The following is a 26,470-nucleotide window of genomic DNA, read 5'->3' on the forward strand; positions in this document are numbered from 1 at the left end:
TTGGTCAAAGAAAGAGCTAACTATATGTTTTATGTTTTTGTGCAATTGTGTGTTTAAGTGTACCTCACTGGCTCTGTAGATGTGTAAGTAGCTGTGTAAGTAGCTGTGTGTGTGTGTGTGTGTGTGTGTGTGTGTGTGTGTGTGTGTGTGTGTGTGTGTGTGTGTGTGTGTGTGTGAGAGTGGCTGTATGGGTGTGTGAGTGGCTGTATCGGTATGCAAGTGGGTGTCTGAGTGACTGTATCGATGTGTATGTGCGCGGGCGCCTGTGTATGTGTGCGAGTGTCTCTATCAGTATGTGACTAGGTGTGTGAGTTGCTGTATCAGTGTGAGTGGGTGTGTGAGTGTCTATTAGTGCATGAGTGGCTGTATCGGTGTGTGAGTGGTTGTATTGGTATGTTACTGAATTTGTGAGTTGCTATATCGGTGTGTGAGTTTTTCAGTGGGTATGTGAGTGGCTGTATCGGTGTGCAACTGGGTGTGTGAGTGGCTAAATATTGGTGTATTAGTGGGTGTGTTTATGTATGTGACTGTCAGTATGCAAGTGGGTGTGTTACTGGCTGTATCGATGTGTAAGTGGGTGTGTGAATGGCTATACTGGTGTCTGATTAGGTGTTTGAATGTCTGTGTATCAGTGTGTGAGTGGGCGGGTGAGTGGATGGATTGGTATATGAGTGGGTGTGTGAGTTGCAGTATCGTGTGTAAGTGCTCTAAGGACCCTAACACACAAGACTCCTGAACTATTAGCACTGCACCCGGCCTCCCAGGCCCCCTCACCTACAAACCAGCTGTGTTCTAGGGGTCCCTAACCCCTTCAACCTCCACCCTCTAAGGGGACCCACCGGATTTACCTCCAAGTCCAACTTTCCCGTGTGTTTCCAAGTGGTCCCCTTCTCCTTTTGGCACCTGCTCCAAGACTTACAGCAGCTGCTCCTGCTTGAATGGGGAACCGCCAAAACTTTTCCGCCTGGCCCACAGGACATCTCAATTACCTCGACCTAAAAGTAAAAGGTGACACTTGTGAGAGCATTACATGGTTTTATATGCATTTTTAAAGTTTTTTTCCATTGATTCCTATGGTGCTTGAATACACACAAAAACAGATCTGGTAGGAGTCTTCATTACCAAGGCTGTGTTAAAACATAAAATGTTTGCTTCATTTGGCAATATGCCAGGACCTACCAACAGTGGAAGCGCGGGCCACTTTTCTTCAGTCAGTACCCTCTCTTGGCCTCGTCAGGCGTCAATTGCCACATATTAATCAGGCAAGGTCTTCAAACCTACCAGTAAAAATTTTAGAACTAAGGAAGGAACTGAGGCGCAACCTTAGACTAATAAAAGATAGCTCTCCCACAGTAACCCAAATGCGCCCAAATAAAAACCCTACGGAAAAATTACAAGAATCAGGTATGGCAAATGCGAACCAAAAAGCAGGACGACTACTGGCTCAAATTACTTCATAATTCAAGGAAGGCTAATTCAAGGGCCTTTTGGACAACAGTAAATGGAATCAGCCGGCAGGTAAGAATAATAAACTTTACATCAATCCCAGAAGGAAAATGGGTGGAATACCTAACCAACATTTTCTTTAAACCACCCTCATCTGAAGTAAATAAGCCTCTGAAGGAGTCAATAAAACTCACAGACGTCAGTCAGAGCAGGACAGGGTTTAGCACCAAGAACGTCGCCCTAGCCATCAGGAAGGGTCGCAGGGACGGGCCCCTGGTCCTAATGGTCTTCCGCAAGCTGTCTTTAAGGCTGACCCTGAATATTGGTCAACAACACTGTCAATCCTATATACTGAAGTTGAGTGTAACACAATCATTCCAGAAAGTTGGAGAGGATCCACCATTAACCCAATATACAAAGGGGGTTGTAGAGCAAACCCAGCCAGTTACAGATTGATAGCGTTAATTGACAGCGAGGCCAAATACTTTGCCACCTTAGTCCTGGCCGACCTGCTAAATTGGTCAAACTCAAATAACCTGGTTCCTTTGAATGAAACTGGTTTTAGGAAGGGATATGGTACAGTGGTTAACATTCTTACACTAGAAGACATTGCCAACCGAACAAAATGCTTAAAGAAAAAACGATATTTATGTTTCGTGGACTTCAAAAGTGCTTTTGACCGAGTCGCTAGAGCACTTCTCTGGAGCAAATTGCGAAGGTGGGGCCTGCAAGAGCGAACTCCCCGATGCATAGAAAATGCTGTACGATTAAACTTGGGTGCAGGTCAAGGTAGCAGATGGCTCAAAAATGTCTAGGAGGATACCGACAAATATAGGACTAAAACAGGGCTGTGTTTTGGCCCCGCACCTCTTCAATCTTTTCACGGCAGATCTCTCCTTGAAGCTGGATGCAACCAACTCGCACTCTCCAAGGATGGGAAGTTTGCCCCTATCACAACTTTCATACGCTGACGATATTGTTCTGCTGAGCCACACGAAGATAGGACTGCAGCGGTTGGTCACTACTTTAGGTGAATACGCAAAGACAAACAAATTAGAAGTTAACACCTCAAAGACCAAAACCATGTCCATGGGATGTCCTCTGAATCTAGCTAACAATATAAAGTTGAATGGCATTACCCTTGAAACAACTCGCTGCTATAAATACCTTGGCATCATTATCCATAACAAGGCCAATCTCGCGCCGCAGAAGCGCTACATTGCACAGAAGTGCAAAGCATTAACGTTTGCTTTCTGTACCCTAGCAAAAAGATTAAAAGGCTCATCGTACAAGCCGTTACTGTCTGTTATGTCTGCCAAATTCCTCCCAGCCACTACATATGGAAGCAAAGCTTTATATGTGAAAGACGCCCTGCTTCTGGACCAGCAACAAATAAAAATCTAGAAGCAGGTCTTTAAACTTCCTGGCTCCGCTTCTCCCCCACAGGTCAGGATAGAATTTGGCCTAAAACAACAGCAGTTGGGCAGGAAAGCACATACAATAAAGTCCTGGTACAAAATAAGAAAAAATATCACCAGCCCCCTAGTCATGGCTTTATGGTATTCAGTGAGCAACAATCCAAAATCAGTATATAAAAGGTATCTATATAATTCTCTGCAAGAGACAGAAATTATGCACCTGTAGGACTCCAACATCTCATATCCACTGTTGGGTCGAGCGTTAAAAAAGGAAATGGAATTGCAGTCCTTTCTAGCTGATAAATCGAAATTTGCACAACGCTCTCACGCCTGACTTCTTATGCACACTTATACCACCTTGGCGCCATCACAATATTTGATTTCAACTTTCGCACTACATATCAAGCGTCGTTTGCTGGCTCTTCGTCTAGGCACTCTACCAACCAGAGCGGACCAACTGTCTTGGAAGAATGAAGGAGAATCTTCCTGTAGGTTATGTAAAGGTCCCAAGGAAGACATGGTCCATCTGATTTGTATTTACCCGGCCTTAAAGGCTGTTAAAACCAGTTTTCGAGAGGAATGGGACTCGTTCCTGTCGGCCAGCAGGGATGTCAATGTTTGACCCTCACGATCCGCAGTCAATCTGCAGATTCATCAGATTTTTGACTGTCCACACCGCAAGCGTAAACTTACTATTTAGGACACACCTTCGCTGACAGTTGGCTCACTTTTAAGTGTTTATTTATTTTATCAGTCGCGCATTAAAGTTTTGACAATGTTATAGCACGTGAAAGGACACATTTTAAGATGTCTCAGTTAAAAAGGTAAAAGAGAAGCCCGTAGGCGCAACAGAAGGTTCTCAGGCTGTACACATTGAGTTAGCACGTAACATCAACCGCACCACGGGCATCAAGTGTCTGCAAAGTTAGTTCAATAGTCACTCCGCCCCTCGACTGCTTTAGAATTGCAAACTATAAAAAAAAAAAAAAAAAAACAATAATAAATCTTGGCACATTGCACTTTAGTTGTGTATTTATTTTAAATATTTTATAGAATTTTCTCCTTTTGTTTGTCCTTCTTTTGTAGAATTTTATATATTGTATACAATGCATTAATTGTTATGGTTTTCATTAACTAAACAATAAAGATTACTACTACTTACACACAAAAACAGAACATTTTCTAAACTTTGAAAAGTCATAACAAAAGAAGTACTTACCATATATTTATGATGTTGGTCTTAAAAATGATATAAAAAGTATTTTTGTAAATTGGTCTTGAGTTATTCTTCTGAGTGAGTGAACACACTTATTGATGCTGTGAGTACAACAAATGCTTAGCACATCCCCAAGATTAGCCTAACTGCTCTCTCACACTACCACAAAAATAGAGCATTAGGCGGTCTATTTACACCTGTGGATACTCTCTGTACAGTGCAAGTCATTTTTGTACACTATATAGCGAGCCAGACTCCTCCATTTGGTGGCAGTGGTGAGATATAAGACTTTGAGATTGCTCATACCACTTTGTCACTAAGGGGCATATTTATACTCTGTTTGCGCTGAGTTTGCGTCATTTTTTTTATGCAAATCCCACGCAAACCTAAATCCATTTTTATATTTTTACGTTAGGCACGTCTAACGTCAAAAGATAGGAGTTTGCACCATTTTTTGGATGTGTGCCCCTACCTTGCGTCGAATGAGATGCAAGGTAGGCGTTCCCATCTAAAAAATTGTGCTATCCACATAGCCCCATATTTATCCTCCTGTGCTAAAATAATGCACGGGTGGGAGGAGGGTCTAAATAATGATGCAAAGTGTGCTAGTTTTTCTAAAGTTTTAAAAGGGCCCCAAATTTAGTAAGAAAAATGTCTGATGCAGAGAACCAGACTCAGGAGCTCAACCTGACCCTTTGGACCGGACTGAAGTACCACAGACTGAGCGCTCTCTGCAAAAGATACCAAATTCACACTGGTGCTCATGCTACCAAAGAAACTCTTAGGATACTTGTGGCAGACTCAGTGGGTGAGACTGAAACCTCAGAAACAGAAAATCAAGAAAACTCCCATGAAGCAGAGAAAGAGGAGTGAGGATTCTTTGTCTCTGAAGTAGGAGCCTCCTCAGAGGAGGATTTGGCTCTGGCAAGATTAACCAAAAGGCTGGCTTTAGAAGTTCATCTTTTAGAAATAGAAGTTAAAAGAAGAGAGTTGGCCCTATGACCCATCTCTGGTGGCAGCATACAAGTAACGAGGGAGAAAGAGATCTTACCACTGAAGAATACAGAATAAAATTCAAGGAGACTCAAAAAACCCAGAGTCAGTCCTGTGTAGAATTTGTGGATTTTCAGTAAAAATGCTGGGTGGCTAGTTAGAAGGTAACACAGTAAAATATTTTGATGGGCATTACAATTTAATTGTGAGAGAGCATCCTTTAAGTAATTGTTACAATGGGAAACTACGCCATTTCCTGGTAGGCCCAAGTCCATTTTCTTCTCTACAGTTGGGGAAGAAGGCAGACCACTGGGTCAAAAAAAGTGTTACCAAGACTACTGGTGGGGAGGCCAAAAGAAAGAGGCCAAACACCTCCCACCCCCACCCCCAAGGAAAAGATGGGAACCAAAACAAAAGTCCTCGAGACTCCTCACAATCTATGGGTGGGTACAAAGGTAGACACTTTGATCTCAACAAGGCTTGGTGCCATAATTGCAAAATCAAAGGACACTAAACTGGAGACCCTAGGTGTAAAAACAAGAGAAATGCCTCTAATCCACCTGCAGTAAATGCAGATGCAAATGTCCAGATGGGATCACAGTTGTGGCCTGACCATATAAGTGAACCCACTGAGGTGACATTAGCTGGAGAGGGAGAGGTAGACTTATCCTTTGCTCCCTGGCCTATTAACCCTTTCGCTGCCAGGCCTTTTCCCCCTCCTGTGCCAGGCCTTTTTTTTTTTGCCTATTTGGAATAGTTCTCACTTAGGTCCTCATAACTTTTTGTCCACATCAGCTACCCATGCCAAATTTGCGTCCTTTTTTTCCAACATCCTAGGGATTCTAGAGGTACCCAGACTTTGTGGGTTACCCTGAAGGAGACCAAGAAATTAGCCAAAATACAGTGAAAATTTCGTTTTTTGATAAAAACAAAATTGGAAAAAAGGGCTGCAGATGAAGGCTTGTGTTTTTTTTCCCTGAAATTGGCATCAACAAAGGGTCTGCAGTGCTAAAATCACTAGCATCCCAGCTTTCAGGAACAGGCAGACTTGAATCAGAAAACCCATTTTTTCAACACAATTTTGGCATTTTACTGGGACATACCTCATTTTTACGATTTTGTGTGCTTTCAGCCTCTTTCCAGTCACTGACAGAAATGGGTGTGAAACCAATGCTGGATCCCAGAAACCTAACCATTTCTGAAAAGTAGACAAAATTCTGAATTCAGCAGTGGGTAATTTGTGTAGATCCTACAAGGGTTTCCTACAGAAAGTAACAACTGAACTAAAAAAATATTGAAATTGAGGTGAAAAAAAACAGCAATTTTTCTCTACGTTTTACTGTGTAACTTTTTCCTGCGATGTCAGATTTTTTTAAAGCAATATACCGTTACGTCTGCTGGACTCTTCTGGTTGCAGGTATATATAGGGCTTGTAGGTTCATCAAGATTCCTAGGTACCCAGAGCCAATAAATGAGCTGCACCTTGCAATGGGTTTTCATTCTATACCGGGTATACAGCAATTCATTTGCTGAAATATAAAGAGTCAAAAATAGGTATCAAGAAAACCTTTGTATTTCCAAAATGAGCACAAGATAAGGTGTTGAGGAGCAGTGGTTATTTGCACATCTCTGAATTCTGGGGTGCCCATACTAGCATGTGAATTACAGGGCATTTCTCAAATAGAGGTTTTTTTTTTACACACTGTCTTATATTTGGAAGGAGAAAATGCAGAGAAAGACAAGGGGCAATAACATTTGTTTTGCTTTTCTATGTTCCCCCAAGTCTCCCGATACAAATGGTACCTCACTTGTGTGGGTAGGCCTAGTGCCCGCGACAGGAAATGCCCCAAAACACAAAGTGGACACATCACATTTTCTCAAAGAAAACAAAGGTGTTTTTTGCAAAGTGCCTACCTGTGTATTTTGGCCTCTAGCTCAGCCGCCACCTAGGGAAACCTACCAAACCTGTGCATTTTTTAAAACTAGAGACCTAGGGGAATCCAAAATGGGGTGACTTGTCGGGCTCTCACCAACCTCAAAATGTGGCTAAAAAAACACTTTTTCCTCACATTTCGGTGACAGAAAGTTCTGGAATCTGAGAGGAGCCACAAATTTCCTTCCACCCCGCGTTCCCCCAAGTCTCCCGATAGAAATGGTACCTCACTTGTGTGGGTAGGCCTTGTGCTCACAACAGGAAGTTCCCCCAAACACTATCTGGACACATCAAAATTATCAAATAGAAAACTACCTGTTTTTGCAGGGGGCACCTGCATTTTTGATCCTGAGCTCAGCAGCCATCTAGGGAAACCTACCAAACCCAGACATTTCTGAAAACTAGACACCCGAGGGAGTCAAGGGAGGTGTGACTTGCATGGATCCCCCAATATTTTTTTACCCAGAATCCTCAGCAAACTGCACATTTAGCTAAAAAAAACAAATTTTTCCCACATTTCTGTGTGGGATCACTGCACCGGGACCAATTTCCTGCCACCCAACGTTCCCCTCAGTCTCCCGGTAAAAATGATACCTCACTTGTGTAGGTGGGCCAAGTGTTTGTGACAGGGAAGAGCCAAAAACACGTCGAAATTGAGGGGGAACAAAGTGGGTGCAAAAGGGCAGTTTGAAAAAAAGCATTTTTAGGCTGACAAGTGCAGTAGAAATGTTATCGGTATAGATGAGACAATGCTGGGTAGTAGGAATTTTGTGGATTTCTGCAGATTCCGGAAGGTTCCATCACAAAAATGTGGGAAAAATGTGTGCTTTCAAGCAAAGTTGCAGGTTTGCAGGGCATTGTGGGTAAGGAAATGGTGCGGGGTGCATGTGAGGCACACCACCATGGAATCAACTAGATGTTTAGTTTTCAGATGTGTCTAGGTCTTGTGGATTTTTCTACATGGCAGCGTCCCAAAGTAAAAAAAAAGTCAGCCTTAACCATTCCAAGTGGGGCGCTTTTGGGAGTTACCAAGCTCTCATGGCCCAAATGTAAAACAAAAACCAAAAATAATCAAATGTCCTCTTGCTTGCCATGGGATAAGATGTTTTAGTGTGCGGGGGAGAGCTGAAAGACTGTTAGCCCCTTCAGTTCGGGTGGGGGCATAACCAGGCCCATACTGGTTGGTAGCCACCACCCCACTATTTTCTTTTATTTTTTTTATTCCCTGGCATCTAGTAGACTTTCTGTCCCCCCGGGGTGTAGATCGGGGGTAATTGCCCAATCTGCCCACTGGTGGGCAGAACAACTTTGGCCCCATTTATTTGGGGTGGGGGTATGGCCATATCCCCAAACTCGTATTTTGAAAAAAAATCTTCCCCGGTCTCTGGTGAGCTTTCTGCCCCCCGGGGGAGGGGGGGGCAGAAATGGCCTAATAATAATTTGCCCCCCCCGGAGAGAAAGTTTATCCCTGGTGTCTAGTGGTTTCTGCGCCCCCTGAGGGCAGATCGCAAGCCCGATCTGCCCCAGGGGATGCAGAAATGGCATAATAATGATTTGCCACTCCCCCCCCCGGAGCGACCCTTGCATAAGAAAGAATTTGCCCCCGACGAGCAGCCCTTGCCCTTGCTAGTGGTTTTTGCCCCCGGGGGGGGGGGCAGAAATGGCCTAATAATAATTTGCCCCCACTGGAGTGACCCTTGCCCAAGGGGTCGCTCCCCAAACATAACAAAAACAAAGAAAAACCAAAAAATAACATTTTCCCTGGTGTGTAGTGGGGGGCAGAAATACCAAGAAATAAATTGCCCCCGAGGAGCGGCCCTTGCCCAAGGGACCGCTCCCCTTATTTGAAATAACAAAACAAAAAAAATTCCCTGGTGTCTAGTGTCAATTCTGCTGCCCGATCGCATTACGATTGGGCAGCAGAAATGCTCAGAGAAGCCAGGCCTTTCCTCTCCTTTCAGGCTTCTCTGCCCCCTCCGCGTGATCGGAGGAGAAATGCTTTGCATTTCTCCTTCGATCGGGCGCTGGAAGCTGAGCTTCAAGCGCCAAGGGGAAGGCCTCTGATGAGGTTAGCGCGCGAAAGCGCGCTGATGTCATTAGACGCCACGGGGGCGGTGGTGGAAGGGGAAGCGATTCCCCTTCCATCCCTGCCCAGGGGAGGGGTGTGCCTGGCCATCGGGGGGAGCGCTAGCAGGACGAGGTGATCTCGTCCAAGGCACAGGGGAACCGGCGCCTTGGACAAGATCACCTCGTCCAAGGCACACAATGGGTTAATGTGCAAAAATACAGCCAGAACCCTTTGATTAACGGGAAAAGGTAGAATCCTTGAGGGACACAGCAGCTAGTGTCACCATAGTGACCCAGCACCTGATCTACTCAAATGAGTACCTGTTACGGAAAACATATCCTATCACCAATGCTGACAATGTCACAAAGATCCATCTCATGACAATGGTATCTTTTGACTAGGGTGAGTAGCTGGATAGAAAGAAGATGGCTGTGTCCCTATCCATCCCCGTAGACTGTCTGCTTGGAAATCTCCTGGATAATTCTCCATGGGCTGAAGTAGAACTGAGGACCCATGCAGCCATGCTTGGGATGCCAGAATGGGATTGCGTCAAAACAAGGGCACAGAGCAAACTCCAGAGTGAGCAAGAGGTGTTGAATCCTGGTAGAATGGACCAAACCTAAAAAAATAGTCTAGAAGAGTGGTGACCAGCTTCTAAACAGACCACAAGTTAGAAAGAAATCCTCTTCCCAGGAAGAGAACTTGTTAACTCCAGAAGGAACTGAACCAGAGGAGCTTTGGTCTTACCACCTAGAGCTCGAGACCAGTGGGACCCTCTAGGGAGGACCTGTGCCAGGCAAAAAAACAGTCCCACTCTTCAACGCCTGAGGTAGCAAGCCGCACAAGAAGAGCAGGGTAATGTCAGTGGTAACCACAGGGTCCATTGGGAGGATACACTGAGGCCAGAGATCTTGGGCTAAACAAAACCTTGAGTAGGTTAGTGAATCACTTTTACTGGCTTGAGATGCCTCAAAATGTAAAGGACTTTTTGCCAGTCCTTTGCCTCCTGCCAAGCCAGTGGTAAGGCAGGAGGCCCCCTGAAAGCCCCCTTAATATCACTACCTGTGTTTGGGGTGTCCTTCAAAAGATCAGGGTTAATATTGTTGGCCCCCTTGACCTTCAAACAAGCTCAGGAAGAAGATATATCCTCGTGGTAGTGGATCATGCCACTAGATATCCTGAAGCTATTCTTCTCAGTACCATCACTGCTCCTGCAGTGACCAAGGCCCTCCTGGGTATTTTTGGCTTTCCTAAGGAAGTAGTATCAGACAGGGGTGCAAACTTTATTTCTGCACACCTAAAACATACGTGGCAAGAATGTAGTGTGATTCATAACTTCACTACTGTATACCATCCACAGACCAATGGGCTGGTTGAAAGATTTAACAAGACAATGAAAGGCATGATTGGAGGACTTCCTGAAAAACTCAGAAGGGGATGGGATGCCTTACTTCCATGTCTGCTTTTTTCCTACGGGGAAGTGCCACAAAAGGGAGTAGGGTTTTTCCCCTTTGAACGTTTCTTTGCGCATCCTGTTAGGGGTCCATTGAGTCTTGTGGGGGAAGGCTGGGAGAACCCAAACAGGACATTATGGACTATGTACCTGGCCTTCATTCCAGGATGGCTGAATCTTTAGAAAAAATAAGCAAAAACCTTCAGGCCAACCAGGAGCTCCAGACCCACTGGTATGACCAATACAAAATGCACCTAGTCATGCACTTGATTTGCCATTCTGCAAGACGCAGGTGTGGGACCTCTCAGAGTGGCACAATTGGTGCTGCAGCTGTGGGGGCCCTCTTCGGTAGCCATGCCCTAGCTACCAGGGGTACCATTTACTAGGGACTTACCAGGGCGGCTGAAATGCCAAACATAGTACAGCTTTGGGGAATGAGATCTGGCTCTGGGGACCTGTTTAGAAGGGGCCCAGGGTACTTACAGTTCAAAATTATATCAGGTTCCAGGTAAAAAGTGGGAGGGTACTACAACCAAAGCCCAGCATCCCACAGTGAGTTGCTGTATTGGTGTGTAGGTGAGTGGCTGCATCAGTGTATGAGTGGGTGTGTGAGTGGATGTGTCACTGGCTGTATCAGTGTGTAAGTGAGTGTGTGATAGGCTATCTTGGTGTGTTAGTGGGTGTGAGTGTGAATGTGGGTGTGCTAGTGGGTGTGTCAGTGGCTGCATGGATATGTTAATGTGTGTCTCTGTTGCAGTGGGTGTGCAAGTGGGTATGTGAGTGTTATCAGCATGTGAGTGGGTATATGAGTGGCTGTATGGGAGTGTTACTATGTGTGTGACTGTGTAAGTAGGTGTATGTTTTTCAGTTGTAGTCTGAACATCCTCACAATGCAATCTAATGCAACAATACTGGAAGAACTAATTAGTAAATCACATTACTCCAATACATGGTGCAATTCATCTGTATAAAAAGAAAAAAGCAAAGATGAATTAGTATTGCAATTTATGAAATTACAAATTAAACTTTGAAATTTCAACAATGCATAACTTCATAACTAGTACAAATCACTACCCATTTCTCATGATATAATGCTAAAATAAAACGAAGCATTTAATTTTCCCTTTTTTACTGTTATGAGTGTGTTAGAGGCTGTATCAGTGTATGGCAGGCGTATGAGAGGCTGTATTGGTGTGTGTGTGTCTGTATCAGTGTTAGTGGATGTGTGAGTAGCTGTATCAGTGTGTGGTTGGTTGAGAGTGGCTGTATCAGTGTGTGGTTGGTTGCGAGTGGCTGTATTGGTGTGTGAGTGGCTATATCAGTGTATGAGTGGGTGGGTGTCTGTGTAGGCATGTGAGTGACTGAGTCTATCAGTGTGTGAGTGGCTCTATCAGTTTGTGACTGGATGTGTGAGTGGCTGTATCAGTATGTGATTAGGTGTGTGAGTGATTGTATCATGTGTGAGTGGGTGTGTTACTGGTTCTATCAGTGTGTAAGTGGGATTGTGAATGGTTATATCCATGTCTTATTGGGTGTGTTAGTGTGGGAGTGCAAGTGGGTGTGACAGTCGCTGCATGGGTGTGTGAGTGGGCTTGTGAATGTCTGTGTCAGTGTGTGACTGGGTGTGTGAATTGCTGTATCGCTGTGTGGCTGGGTGTGTAAGTGGCATTATCAGTGTGTGGTTGGGTGTGGGGGTGGCTGTATCAGTGTGTGAATGGGTGTGTGAGTGGCTGTATTGGTGTGTGTGTGACTGTATCAGTGTGTGAGTGAGTGTCTGTGTGTGTGGTGTTTGAGTTGGTGTCTGTCAGTATGTGACTGGGTCTGTGAGTTGCTGCATTAGAGTGTATGCGAGTGTCTGTATCAGTATGTGAGTGAGTGTCACTGGCTGTATCGGTATGCAAGTGGGTGTGTGAATGGCTATATCAGTATGTGAGTGGATATGTGAGTGTGTGGGTGTGCTAGTGGGTGTGTGAGGCACAAGCATTTGTAGGTAAAAAAAGATTGGTAAATCCTACAGAAGGATGGGCAAAGCATACAGTTTGAGAAGAAAGCCCAAAAACTAGAGCCCTCATGGCTTCTCTTGTCAGAATTGTCAGGAGAGATGGTGTGTTTCTGCTGCACGTCACTTTGCAAGAATGGTATTCAATAAGGATTATCACCATGTATTTCCGGAAGATTATAAATGTTGCATGTGTTATATTTTGAAGCATACTTTTTTTTAATTTTAATAAAATGTCTACATTGGACACCAATGGCCGCCATTGTTGTGTTGGTGCCATTTAGAAATGCCACAGATCTCACATTACATTATTGCAGGTGTATTTTATCTAATCCTCGGTTTTCCCAGATCCCCGTTCTCTTGTGTAAGATGTATTTTACCTAATTCTGGTTCTCCCCAGACATTATATTATCTAATTATTATCTAATGTCAGCTGTATCTTATCTAATGCTGGTTTTCCCAGATCCCCCAATTATCTCACGTGGTGTATCTTATCCAATTCTTGTTCTCTTCAGACACTGCATCATCTAATGTGAAATGTTGTGAAATGTTTCTTATCTAATCCTGGCTTTCCATAGACCTCCCATTATCTCATGTCTTGTGCATCTTATCTAATCGTTGTTCTCCCCAGCATTATCTTGTGTCAGGTTCATCTTATTTAATCTTGGCTCTCCTCAGTGAGACGGAAGCAACACTTCAAACTACAAAGCCACAGCATGTGGTGGGTGGTTAGGGCCAGGAAGTGCATTATTCCTCCAATCCCCCAAACAAGTCTGTTAGTTCCAGTAACCCAGCCCACTCACCCTCTTGCCCTGTCTGTAAGTGTGAGAGACTTGTGACCCATTTGAGTACCTGCGGCGTAGACGTGTCCTCATGCAGCACCTCTCACGCAGCACTGTAGTGGTTTCATCAATGAACCTTCCAACTAACACTGTATCCTTATCATGCCCCTTCACTCCTTGATCTCACATCACCGCACTGCTGGTGCACCATTAAAATTATAAAAAGTTCACAACATCTGCCCAAACATGCCACAAAGCTGGCTGACCACACCCTTAAAAAATTAAATGGCTTCTCTAGATCTGCCTGATTGACCTGTCAGACCCTGTTGAAGTACAACTGTGGTCGGTGTATGCCCTCCTGCTGCCATCAAAACAACATTTGTGGAACATCGACTCTAAAGGACACAGTCATGATCTACCTAATGCCTAGAAAGAACTGAGATGTGGGATTCCATTCTGGATGTCTTCTGCTGTTCAAACCTGAGACACACCAGAGCTTGCATAGAGATTTGAACCTCTATCTAATGTGATCTTCCTGTATTTTATTTTTCATGGTTTTCTCTGGTTTCTGTTTGTTAAAGGAAGACAACACAACCTCGAGTAACAGGGAAAAAACATCGCTCAAACAGTAACATCACGTGCCAGATTATGTGATATTTATTCTAATACGATACGCATTGGACTAAATTGACGGCGGGTTGGCTAGTAAGTGTAACACAGGCATGCATTGTAAAGATACAAGCAATTTCCTTCTTCTAAATACAATCTGCAAGAAACTATGTAATACCCTAAAGACTGTTTTGAAAGATTTACATCACTTGAGCCATCACCAAGTATGCTGAATTTAATCTAAATACATCTAGTGGGATCAGATATTCAAAGTGTTTGCTGTGTATAACACGTTACATTCTGTTGGGAAAGCTGCAATTAAGAATATTTTGATTTTATTATTTAAAAAAATTAATATCTAGAGTAAAATTGTTTATTTCGATTCCCTACCCTATATCCAAGAATGTTTTCTTGGTGCTTTCCCTTATATTGATCAAGACTGATACTACAACAAAATCCTTTCTAGCCATGAATTGTTAATACTTTCCTCTCAGTGTACTTTCCCTATGGCTAATACAGTTACTTCACATTTAGAGTGCTAAGAGGGTTTTCTCATTTATTGTCCTGTGTTTTGTCTGATGGTGTTAGGCCTCTTCTTCAGGTCCCCCAGATAGAGTAGTAGTGGGCAGTAGCCCCACTGTCCTAAATGTAGAGGGTAGAAATGGGCAATACCGGTGATTGATATGGTAATTCTTCCATACTACTGCCGGGCCCTAAGTGGTTTGGTTAGCAGTGGTTAGTCAAGGATGGATTTTAGCCCTTGATTTTTTAATATTAGAGGCTGTGAACAAATAGCTACGTCTGACTGTAGAAACATATGTGAAAAACAATGAGCAGTGATAGCTTCCCACTTAGCCTCCAGCTCCCACGTCTCTTTACAGTGTCAGGCTAGAGTCAAGATCAACAGGTACTTGCTTCCCCACTGCTTCTGCCAAGCTTGTTCCTTTGTTTGTGCTTTGGGTAGGCAGTAGACAGTAACAGTGGAAAATCTTGTACATCAACTCAACTGCACAACACATTATTCATAATAATAAAATATTTTATTGTTTGGTTCATTAACGTTATTAGAATAAAGACAAATTCCAGGTTAGAAAAACTAGTGAATCATAAAACAGAAATGTCTATTCCTAAATTGGAAACCTGTAGGTCATTGGATAATTGGACACATGAACAATAAAGAGACCGGCCCTGTGAATACAGAAAATAAAAGGAGCTAATCGTGGTCTCAGGACGACTAAGAGACAGATTAAATCACATACACTGTTCACGTTCACATAAGGCCAAAATTACAAATTCAGCAACTCTTCTACAAAGCATATTATTTGGTTCATCAAGACATAAATACAAGGCAGGTGTTATAGTGCTTATAATGTTTTCAAGGAAAACAAGTTTCAGTATTGTTTTCGATTCCAGTGCCAGGTCTGGACAAATACACAATACTTGAGCTAGAGGCTCATTTTTCTCATTAGAAAGGCCACAGTTCTTTATATAATTTCTGCCCGTTATTCTGTTTCCATACAATTCTCGAGACAGCATTTATAAAAAAATTAAATGTTATTAGTATGTAACCTGAGGAGAACTCATTAAGTAACTTTGAGGCAGGAATAACAGAACTGCCTCTCGGATATTTAGCTAATCTGGCATTATGCAGCAGGCCTAGTTCCAGAATGAATGAGTTTATAATTACCATATGCTGTAGCCGCATTTTGAATGGAGTCTGAGTGATGGGAAGCAGTAGTATAAACAAATTACATCCACGTGTTGGAAATACCATTGACTGTAGCTCTAGCCAGAAAAAGTGCTTTCATGTGCTCGAATACGCTTGGTAGCCAAAATTCTAAAGTTTGCATTGTTTGACTGGAATAGGGGGATATTTTCCTTTATGCAGTGCAAAACACACTATCATTTCTAGTAGTAAGAAGTGCTCTGGTTGACATGGAGAGGTACAAAATAATCGGATTTAGTTTACCAGACCATTTTATTTTTTACATTTGATAGCTGGGCAAGTCTGAGTTTTATATGATTTGAGGGAAGCGTAACTTCTGAAATTACTGTGCTTGATTTGAAACTAGGCAGAGGGGTTACTCCATCACAGCGGTGATGGATCGCCTGTCCGCCAAAATCTAATTTGCATAGAATATAATGGGATTTCGATTTTGGCAGACGGGGTATCTGTCACTGTTGTGATGGAGTAACCCGTCCACCGAGTTCTAAATGAGGTCCATTATGTCATTGAGATACAAAGAGATCATGTTATGGACTAGGACAACTGCACTCCTGGGTGAGTATTAGAGCTGGTATATATGGAAGATGAAGCTTGCAGAAAACACTTGAATTTAAAAGAAAATCCAGAACCAAAGACCACATTGTTAGTTTTTGTTTACATTATTTGTAAAATCATTCAGCTTGCTAGACTCTTCCAGTTGATCTTTCTCACAAGACCTATCAAAGAGTGCATTAACCTTCTTATGTCTTTACCCCCTCACCTACCAAGAGAACATGCTACTTTTTTGAGAGCTTGTTGGACAAATCAGAAGAATAGAGCCCAAACAGGGAGCAAGGAAAAAACACTGCTTTGCACCACAAACCGAGTAAATACATTTGGTCAGTTGATTATTAGTCCCTAATCATACCTGTATCTAGGTGTCAATATGGTGATCTGTAAGAAGAATTAACAATGCACGAGAGAGCTCTCAGGTGTGTAGTTTCTGTCAATGTTTAAATCAAGCACCATATTGAATAAAGCCGTATAGTCTTTGAAGCATGTATACAGTTTGTCATCCTTAATGAGTTTTGTGTATTTACATCACAGCATTGCAAAAGTCAATATATTGCTAGTGGTGGGTACGTCATTGAGCAAAGGGGAGAAGTGCCAGTGAATTTAACGATTCTTTAACCTCATTCAACTTTAGTGAACGTTTTAGGATCACTACCAAGACGGGCTACGAGGCCATAGTTTTTCATTTCTTTATGATCTTACTTGTTAAATATTGGTGTACCATAGACTCACACCAGCAACCTAGAATAAGTCCTGAAGAGAAAGTATTTTTGAGGTAATTAAAGTTTTGTCTAAATCCTTGGGGCAAGCTGGAAACAGATCTACCGGAAGGCTAGTAAAGCCAGGTGCCCTGCTGACTTCAGCAGTATCTGTTTATGCATTTGCAAGGGTTTCTACAGCCAGCACATGTAAACAAATTAACATCTAGACAATGTGAGCTGAAAACCCTTGTCAAATAGTTTTCTGAGGTATTTGGTAATACATAAAAGGTTTTTATAGTAAATGTATTTCAATCTCTACTACTTACAGTCTCCTAAACCCTTTTCTTGTTTCTTTGCTATATAATGATGAAGAGTTCCAGACATTTACATTTGTTCCATATGGTGCCTAATGACTTCCAAGATGGGTAGATTATATACCTTTCTTTATACGTTTTTGTTTTTACATTGATGCTTTGATTGTGGTTTCTTTAGAATATCATCATGTTTTCAAAGGGTTTTGTTAATTTCATCTAATAAATGATGATTGCATCAAAGCTTAATGTATGTTGTTGCAGACTGTGAAGATGTTACAGTACATTCAGAGGCTCGGAAATCAAAAATCAGGCCCATGGTTCTCTTCAAGGAGTATATCAATTAATTTGTTTACAAACTGGAAATAATAGGATAACTGTGACAGTCGCAGATCAAAACTAGGTTAACTATCTGTTAGGCCCCTTCAGTTGTCTATTAGATACTATAACATTAATTCTACCAGAAACTGGTTTATTACCTAGAATAAAAGTAACAACCCATTGAAAAGGACTTCATAACGTGCTCCCTCTCATGCCTGTTACTAATTATGATCCCTTCATAGTGGCAAAAAATGGGGTCCAGTAACAAGATTCTAATCTCATGCGGCCATTCTTCTCTATGAGTAGTGTGTATAAGCTGATGGGCAATTGCTCTCTGAATACCTGCTAACTGCATACAATCGCCAGGTATATAATCGTTGATGTAGGCAGCATGTTTTACGTGGTGTTGTATGAAGCCCAAGCCTTGATTCTGATCTACCACAGAAGAATCTTCCTTAATTGTGTCCAAAGAGAAATGATCATGAAATAGATTTTGATTTAGGTCACCAGTATTAGTTTGTGACACCATGTACATAACAATAATTTAACCTCAATCATAAAGTTGTTGAAGAGTTCACTACTTTTTTGCACACAGAAGACAAATAAATGATTTAAATAAGTAAATGGTTAGTTCAATATTGCGTTCAAAGACAGACCAAGTACGAACAGAAAGTATCACATTTGATGCACCTTTACCTCTACAGTGGAAGTGTTACACTAGTACTCACTAGAGTTGCAGTGCTTCCCCTTGCTCCGCAATATGGACTTGACAAAGCTTTTCTATTAACATATGAAAAAGTAGAAAGCTTTAATCAGCCATATTCCATGTTTCTTGAATACAATCTCATGAATTTCACATCAAATCTGTTCTTAAAACAGACACTATTTAAAGAAAGCAGTGAATTCTTCATAAGGAATGACTTAAGGCAACATCAAGGGGGGGAAGGGGCTAGACCCTCTTCTGTTAAGTATAACCTGCAAATGCAGTGGGAATCCTGTTCCCTGGACCTTCTGTTAAGTATAACCTGCAAATGAAGTGGGAATCCTGTTCCAGTTTTTAAGATTAGATGCAACTAATAAACCTATAAAACCTATTGTACCAGGATGCCTTTGGAAATGCTTTCAGCACATTTTAAGGCATCTAATTTTTCAACAGTAATGCAGCTAATGCTGTAGGCATTTCTCACTAGAGAGAATGTTTCCATTTCATTATCACATCTGAAAAGTAAATAATGATCGGGTTTGAGGAAAAGGGTAGGGAAATCAGTGCTGGCCAAAATGGCCAATATCGATCCACCATTGCAGAAAGGTCTGCAGTACTTTGACAATAATGGAAACTTAATTCCTCCATGTTACTCGAGTAAATTGCTGTTATCAGAGAAATACCCATATTTAGATGCTTCAATAGCCCTGAATTTAACTTCATACATCGGGGTTAACATCCTTAAGAGGCAACTCATATTCTCATGGCTCAAAATATCTTGCTAACCAAATGATACATAACATGGGACAATATGAGTTAGATAAAGATAAAAACATATGCATTTAAAGGTTATTCTCCCATACAGTTTGAAAGCAGGGTGTTTGATTTGATAAATCAATCTATCGGAGCCAAATCCCAGGGTCTTGAACAAGCCTAAAGAAGTCCTGTTTGAATAAAAAGTTGTATCAATATTGAACGGAGTTTCTAAGAAGCAAAATGACATAATCAGTAACGTACATAGATTAATGTTTTATTTTGCCCACCAGTTAATCTCAAATTAGAGCTAGTGATATTCAAACCATGCCTGGTCCTACTGCAAGAGGACCACATCCACGCCAAACTTTTTTGTTTTGCCTTCCTCAGGTCAACACCCAAAGTGTGATGGGTATGCCCAGATGTGGATCCCCTGAACACTGTGCCCACTGGAACCAAACTTTACCTCAGTTATGAGACCTAAGAAGGTTAAAACCAGTCTTGGGTTGCTTGTATTCCACTTCAGGAGGACCTGGCCTGACAGTTCAGGGAGGATGAAGGCTGAACTATACATGGCTGTGCCCTGTCTCTATGTAACATGGTAGGCAATAAAAGATGAACTGGGCTGCAGCCAGAGTAATAACCAGTGGCTTAGATTAGCATTTCGTCCATCACTTCAGATAGCTTTACCGGCTTGTCTCACTCTGCTTTCTAGTTGCTGTCCCATGTTCATATCTCTTTTTGGTCTCTTGTCTGTAAGGGCTTGTTCCCTGACCTCAGGCTGTAGTTCCTGGTTGATTGCTGTTTAGGAATCCAGTTCTAGAGTGTACTCCTTGAATGACTCGGAGGGTCCCCTCCCATGCTCTTTCCATTGTCTTCACAGCGGGCAGATGTTTGTAATGCGCTAGGATTTGTTTTGCACACCTGTTATGGCTAGAGAGAAAACAATTCAGTGTGCCGGAGGACGTCTCTCTCTGGGCCATAGAGGTATCACTGTTATGAGCAGCTCAAGGTTGCCTTGTAAGATGTCATTGTGCAGTGCCTTTCCAGCTACAATTCAGATGATTTCAGCTGCTTTGCTCCATATTTTGGCACTTCATATCTCATGTCGACGAATTAGACACCTTGTGGCTTCCTGTGTGTAGCTGAATAATATGTGGGAATAGACACTTCTGGAATCATAGTCTGTTTATCTTCATCACCTGGAATTGCAATGTCCTGTTATTGCACCATGTTTGTTTTCTGTATTCTGGAAGCAGCAGGGTTTGTGTATCTGTTTTGTACACTGATTCTACTATTTTTAGACAGACAGTTTAAGTTCATATGGACTGTTTCCTGTATAATATTACTCTACCGTGGCCACCTACTGTTCTAAAAACAGATGGGAGACAGTCTAACACCCTATACAGCAGAAACTCTTTATTTGATGTTACAATCTTTCTGTCCATCGAGGCAATTATTCTCCGAGTGAGCAGATGACCTAGGATAGCATTATTAATCTCATGACTTTGGGCAAAAAATTCTGTGTACCTCTTTTGATTATTCCTGATAAACATTTTCTTTCTGTGAGTTTTTTTCCAATTTCCATGATGGTTTTGTGCAGTACCCTTGAATCCAATTCTTATAATCTAGATTCATGAATGTGATTATGTTCTGTTTTGCTGCTTCTGCTCCCTCTTTTATTTCCACTTATTACTGGACAATGTATCACGCAATCCATTTTGCAGAAAGCTTCTGCAGGTACAATGAAGAAGTAGCAAGGCCTCAAGTATTTAGGCCTCCGTTCGTCACACTACATCTTTTCATTATTCTTTATTCTTTATTCCGATGTGATGATGCTCTTCAGAGCCTTTACAGTAGTCCTGGGAGGGTGGGCAGGTTGGTGTTCCCAGAGACCTAGGCCACTTCGACTATTCAAATGCATGGGTCGTTCATTGGCATTCTGTAATATTACTTTTGACATCCCTAATAATAGGGCTGATCTGTGATACTTCTGTGGTTACAAAGCTACAGGAGAGAGCAGCAATACCATTCCGTTTAGCCAGGACAGAAATACTATTCCGTTTAGCCTGTATGGATAGTAGTTTTAAGGTGCACTTCAGCCCACTCATGTTGCTTTCTGTGTAGGCACTGGATCTTTTTTCCCAAACGTATCTGTACACACCCACAATACCCTTTTTTAATTTTGTCCAGTTTCCTGCATAAGTAGATGAGTCTTTTTTTGGTTTTTGAAATATGCTAGCCTTTTACAGTTTTTTAAGTCATCAAACAGCATAAGTGATATTATGTCTGGGAACATTTGTTATCTGGAGTTTAATTATAACGATATCAAAAGCCACACACAGGGCCGTTTGGTGGGTTAACTGTGTATTAAATGACAAATGAGAGATATTCACAGATAATCTCAAAGGATGAAGTTCAGACATGCCTTCTGTTTTTTAATCCTGCCACCCACCTTGTAATACAGGCGTGTGTCATCAGCTTATTTGTGGAAGGAAATGGCTTGTTGTGTGAGATGTTCCCATGGTGGTTCTATTTCGAAGTTGAAGAATACAGAGCCCTAGGTAACAGGTAAACACTGGTGATTATTTCTTCCGTTAGGATGGAGTTTAGAAGATGGATTTTCATTCTGCAAAGAAGGGAAATAACTTCAATTCCACACCATGCCTGGATAATGTTAGATGCTTAATGAAGAAGAATACTAAAAAAGTTTCACTTTCATATCTGTAGTCCGGAGTTCTTGTCAGAAGGGCTCCTTATATATAGATCTTAAAGTCCACTGGCTGAATTTGAAAGTTCTGTACTGCTTAAGCCAACTCAAGTAGGCCCAGGGTCAGAGCTGTTTTTGGGATGTGGTAGGAAGCTTTATGTGAGACACATGGATGTGGAAGATTCACCCTAAGAACGGTCGAGAACTGCGGGTGCTTCCAGTCTTCATTCTCTGGAGGTGATGCAAGTAGTTGAGATTCAGAGACCCAGGAGGACAGCACTGGGGCATTTACAAGGAAGCAAGATAAAATAGATGTGTTTTGGGTAGCTGGAGAGAAAGAAGAGGATATTGGAAAAAATACTCCAACAGGGAGGAGAAGTAGCATGGCATTTAAGAACAAGTAGAGAACAGGCATCAGCGGGTAGAGGTCAGAAATAGAAACGCGGAAGAGAAAAGAGGAGATGAGAAGCAGTGGCGTAGGGAAGTGAAAGGAAGAGACAGACAGAGGAGTGGACCAGAATGGAGGAGGAGAATGAAAGTGAGGGACAGACCATCTCATGCTAAACCAGCAGCAAGTAAAGCCCCTACAAAACAGAGTTAGAGTCCACATCTACATTGTTCAACAGAGGTAATTATCGTACATAGACATGGGCAGAGCACAGAGAACTGAGTCTTGAGGCCACAGTGAAACACTGGGTAGCAAGAGGCCACTGAGCACACTAAGCGTGGCACAGGGAGTACAGAAAGGAAAGAGCATTGGTTGGTGAGTGTAGGGAGGTAGTGGAAGCTGCTGGTCTTCTTTCTTGCATGAGGTTAGAAACATATGGTAACATCTATGCAGTACTAAGGGTATATGGGAATATACTTAATGCTATCCAACATCATATTTGATACTAGTCTCATTCATTCTTCCAAGCTGTGAAGATTCTAGAAGAAGGCTATGGCAGAGGTTGACAATATTGCAACTTTAACCTATATAGAAAGGGAAAGCCGAACATAAATTTTATGGTCATTACTGTAAATTTATTGACACATTTTAAAACATGTATTTGGTATGTCCAGAGCATAACTTTCTCCCAAGTTGAGTCAGATTAATTTTAAACCTGATGTTTGTCTGCCATTCAAAACAGTGGTGGTATTTTCCCTTGCAGGTGTTCTTTCATGTAAAGTGATACTGAATTCATGACTGAAACATTTCTGACATTCCGAGCATGGATAAGGGCTTGGTCTCTAGTGTGGGTTCTCTCATGTGCAGTGAGTTGACGTTTGTATCTGAAGCTTATCTGGCTTTCAGAACATGGATATGTTTTTTCTCCATTGTGGGTTCTCTCATGTTGAGTAAGATTACTGCTGCATTTGGAGCGTTTTGGACATTCGGAGCATGAATAGATTGTTGTCAAGAGTGTATTTTGTGATGTTTAATAAGATTATTTTTGTCCCGGAAGGACTTGTGGCATTCAAAGCATTGATAAGGTTTTTGCCCAGTGTGGGCTCTTTCGTGTCTTTTGAGATTGCCTTTCTGATTGAAGCTCTTCTGGCATTCAGAGCAGTGATAAGGTTTTTCACCTGTGTGGGTTCTTTCATGCCGAATGAGACCGATTTTCTGACTGAAGATTTTCTGACATTCAGAGCACTGATAAGGTTTTTCCCCAGTGTGGGTTCTCTCATGTAATGTGAGTTGGGATTTATGACTGAATTTTTTCTGACATTCCGAGCACTCATAAGGTTTTTCCCCAGTGTGGGTTCTCTCATGTAAAGTGAGATTACTTTTACAAAGGAAGCTTTTCTGGCACTCAGAACAGTGATAAGGTTTTTGTCCAGTGTGTGTTCTCTCATGCACAGTGAGATAACGTTTGCAACTGAAGTTTTTCTGGCATACAGAACAGTGGTAAGGTTTTTGTGTAGTGTGTGCTCTCTCATGCACAGTGAGATAACTTTTGCAACGGAAGCTTTTCTGGCACTCAGAGCAGTTATAGGGTTTTTGTCCAGTGTGTGTTCTCTCATGCACAGTGAGATTACTTTTGCAACTGAAGCATTTCTGGCATTCAGGACATGAATAAGGTTTTTCTCCAGTGTGGGTTCGCTCATGTTGAGTAAGATGACTGTTGCATCTGAAGCATTTCTTACATTCCGAGCATGAATAAGGTTTTTGTCCAGTGTGTATTTTGTGATGTTGAATAAGACTGGTTTTGTGCCGGAAGGATTTCTGACATTCAGAGCACTGATAAGGTTTTTCTCCAGTGTGTGTTGTTGTATGTAAATTGAGATTGAACTTCTGACAGAATGCTTTCTGACATTCCGAGCATTGATAAGGTTTTTGCCCAGTGTGGGTTCTCTCATGTAATTTGAGATTGCCTTTCTGACTGAAGCATTTCAGGCATTCTGAGCACTGATAGGGTTTATGTCCAGTGTGTGTTCTCTCATGTTGAGTGAGCCTGATTTTATGAGTGAAGCTTTTATAGCATTCAGAACACTGATAAGGTTTTTCACCGGTGTGGGTTCTTTCATGCTGAATAAGACCAATTTTCTGACTGAAGAGTTTCTGACATTCAGAGCACTGATAAGGTTTTTCCCCAGTGTGGGTTCTCTCATGTAGAATGAGAGTGGATTTATCACGGAATGTTTTCTGGCATTCAGAGCACTGATAAGGTTTTTGCCCAGTGTGAGCTCTCTCGTGTAGTTTAAGATTGCCTTTGTGACTAAAGCTTCTCTGGCATTCAGAGCACTGATAAGGTTTCTGCCCAGTGTGTGTTCTCTCATGACGAATGAGATTGCCTTTCTGATTGAAGTTTCTTTGGCATTCAGAACACTGATAAGGTTTATGCCCAGTGTGGATTCTTTCATGTACAGTGTGATTTGATTTCCGACTGAAGCTTTTCTGGCATTCAGAGCACTTATAAGGTTTCTCCCCAGTATGGGTCCTGTCATGTTTAATGAGAGTACTTTTGCAACTGAAGCTTTTCTGACATATGTAACATTGATAAGGTTTTTGATGAGTGTGGGTTCTCTTGTGTTGAGAGAGATTGGATTTATGACTGAAGCTTTTCTGACATTCAGAGCACTGATAAGGTTTTTCCCCAGTGTGTGTTCTTTCATGGTGAATAAGATTGCATTTATGACGGAAACTTTTCTGACATTCAGAGCATTGATACAACTTTTGTCCAGTATGTGTTCTTTCATGTTGAATTAAATTGACTTTGAAATTGAAGCTTTTCTGGCACTCTGAGCACTGATAATGTGGTTCCTCAGTTTGTGTTCTCACATGTTGAGTGAGGTATGACTGGTAAGTAACCATTTCTTCACAATTAGTGCACTTATTAAATATCTTTCTGGATTTAATGTCTCCAAATTGAGGTTTATCCTGGATACTTCCCATGGTATAACTGAACTGAATTTCACAGTCAGGACATGTTTACATAATGTTCACAACTACCCTCTGTAAGGCATCACAAGTATTCTTCTTAACACTTGTATTGAACCATGATCACTTCTGTCTGGAGTTCACAAGTTGTCACATCTGTAGGATGCCTTTCTAAGTAATACTATAAACCTTCTATGAACGTTCCTTTTCAACTATGATATTTGGTTTTGTGGCTGAAGCTTTTATTTATACAGGAGTTTGTACAGCACTGATAAGTTCTTCGCCCAGTGGGTGAGTGATCACAAGTTAGATACAATTTTACGTGCATGGATCGGTAGGAATGTAGTCCATGGTGGGATATTGTTATGCACCATTAGTAGCTGAGCTCAGGTTACTTTTATTTTTCATTTACACATTGAACACACCCGGGACATCACCGAGTCTGAAGGTTCTGACCAGTTACAAATAACCCAGATTATCTCCACGGATAGAGATGGTGGTGATGATCCTTTTATCACTGGATATGATACTCCAATGTCTTTGCTTTCCTAAGAATAAAGAAAGATATTTAACTATCACTTTCTTTCGTATCATGTATTCTCTGATTCTGACTCAAATGAGACGTATGAGTAATGTTTGCTCTCTCGTGTTGAAGTAGATGGTTTTTCTGACAAAGATTTCACCGTTTATACACTGCTACAGTTTTTTCTCAGCATTACTTCTCTATAGTGTTCCTCATTTCTCATTTGCCACAAGACTGAATGTATAACATAGATGTGGTGAGTCTCATATGCCAGATTTTCCTGCTGTTTTTGGTGCTGCTTTTCTGCAATTTGCATTTGTGTGTTAATCATAAAATGTATACCATTACATGAAATATTCTTTCAATTAGTATGTATTTTGGGCTCCAATATGAATACACATTTTCTTTACACTTTAAATGCAGTTCTAGCTCGAAAACTCACACTTACTATTTATGATCTCTGTATTTTAGATATCTGATGATGTATAATGACATTTGTGGAGTTCAAAAAAATCACCTGCACTTTCTGTAGTTTTCTTTAATGTTAGTTCCTCACCACCCCTCAGGTCTACAAAGAATTTCATTTTTGGAGCTCTGGGGCATCTTAGCTTTTTCAAAAAAAGTGTTGATTTTGATTCATATTCTTAAATAACTGATTTGCTTTTTTGCCAAGGGTTCATTCACCTGTAGGATTAAAAACAGAGTTGTTACTAAATGTAAACCAGTATAACAAAATACCATTTAAGAGCTGCTTTAATGTTAAATGGTAGCACATTTTGAGAAGGCAGGCGCTCCAAGTACAGTCTGTATTTCTTTTATGGTTTAGCTGTTTTACTGTCACCCGTTGATATTCACCACAGTGTTAAAGATAATCCTTATAATGCTAGAAGGA

The 26,470-nt window shown here is 41.7% G+C and overlaps 2 protein-coding genes across 3 annotated transcripts in view; one reads left to right on the forward strand and one right to left on the reverse strand.

The window, feature by feature from the left end:
- Positions 1–26,470, forward strand: part of LOC138286969 (zinc finger protein 208-like) — a 183,059-nt gene that overhangs the window by 61,276 nt on the left and 95,313 nt on the right. The gene's annotated exons all lie outside the window — the stretch shown is intronic.
- LOC138287357 (zinc finger protein 268-like) overlaps positions 14,945–26,470 on the reverse strand; it is a 35,622-nt gene continuing 24,096 nt past the window's right edge. Inside the window, exons 2-3 of one of the 2 annotated variants that reach the window (XM_069227725.1) lie at positions 26,096–26,262; positions 14,945–25,603 (exon numbers count right to left, since the gene is read on the reverse strand). In XM_069227725.1, coding sequence (XP_069083826.1) covers positions 23,091–25,070 — 1,980 coding nt within the window. In that variant the 5' untranslated portion in view covers positions 25,071–25,603; positions 26,096–26,262 and the 3' untranslated portion in view covers positions 14,945–23,090. Of the gene's footprint in view, positions 26,263–26,470 lie in introns of both variants that reach the window. The other variant, XM_069227724.1, reaches the window with a different exon arrangement.

Source organism: Pleurodeles waltl, chromosome 4_1 (genome assembly GCF_031143425.1).
Source record: "Pleurodeles waltl isolate 20211129_DDA chromosome 4_1, aPleWal1.hap1.20221129, whole genome shotgun sequence".
NCBI lineage: Eukaryota > Metazoa > Chordata > Amphibia > Caudata > Salamandridae > Pleurodeles > Pleurodeles waltl.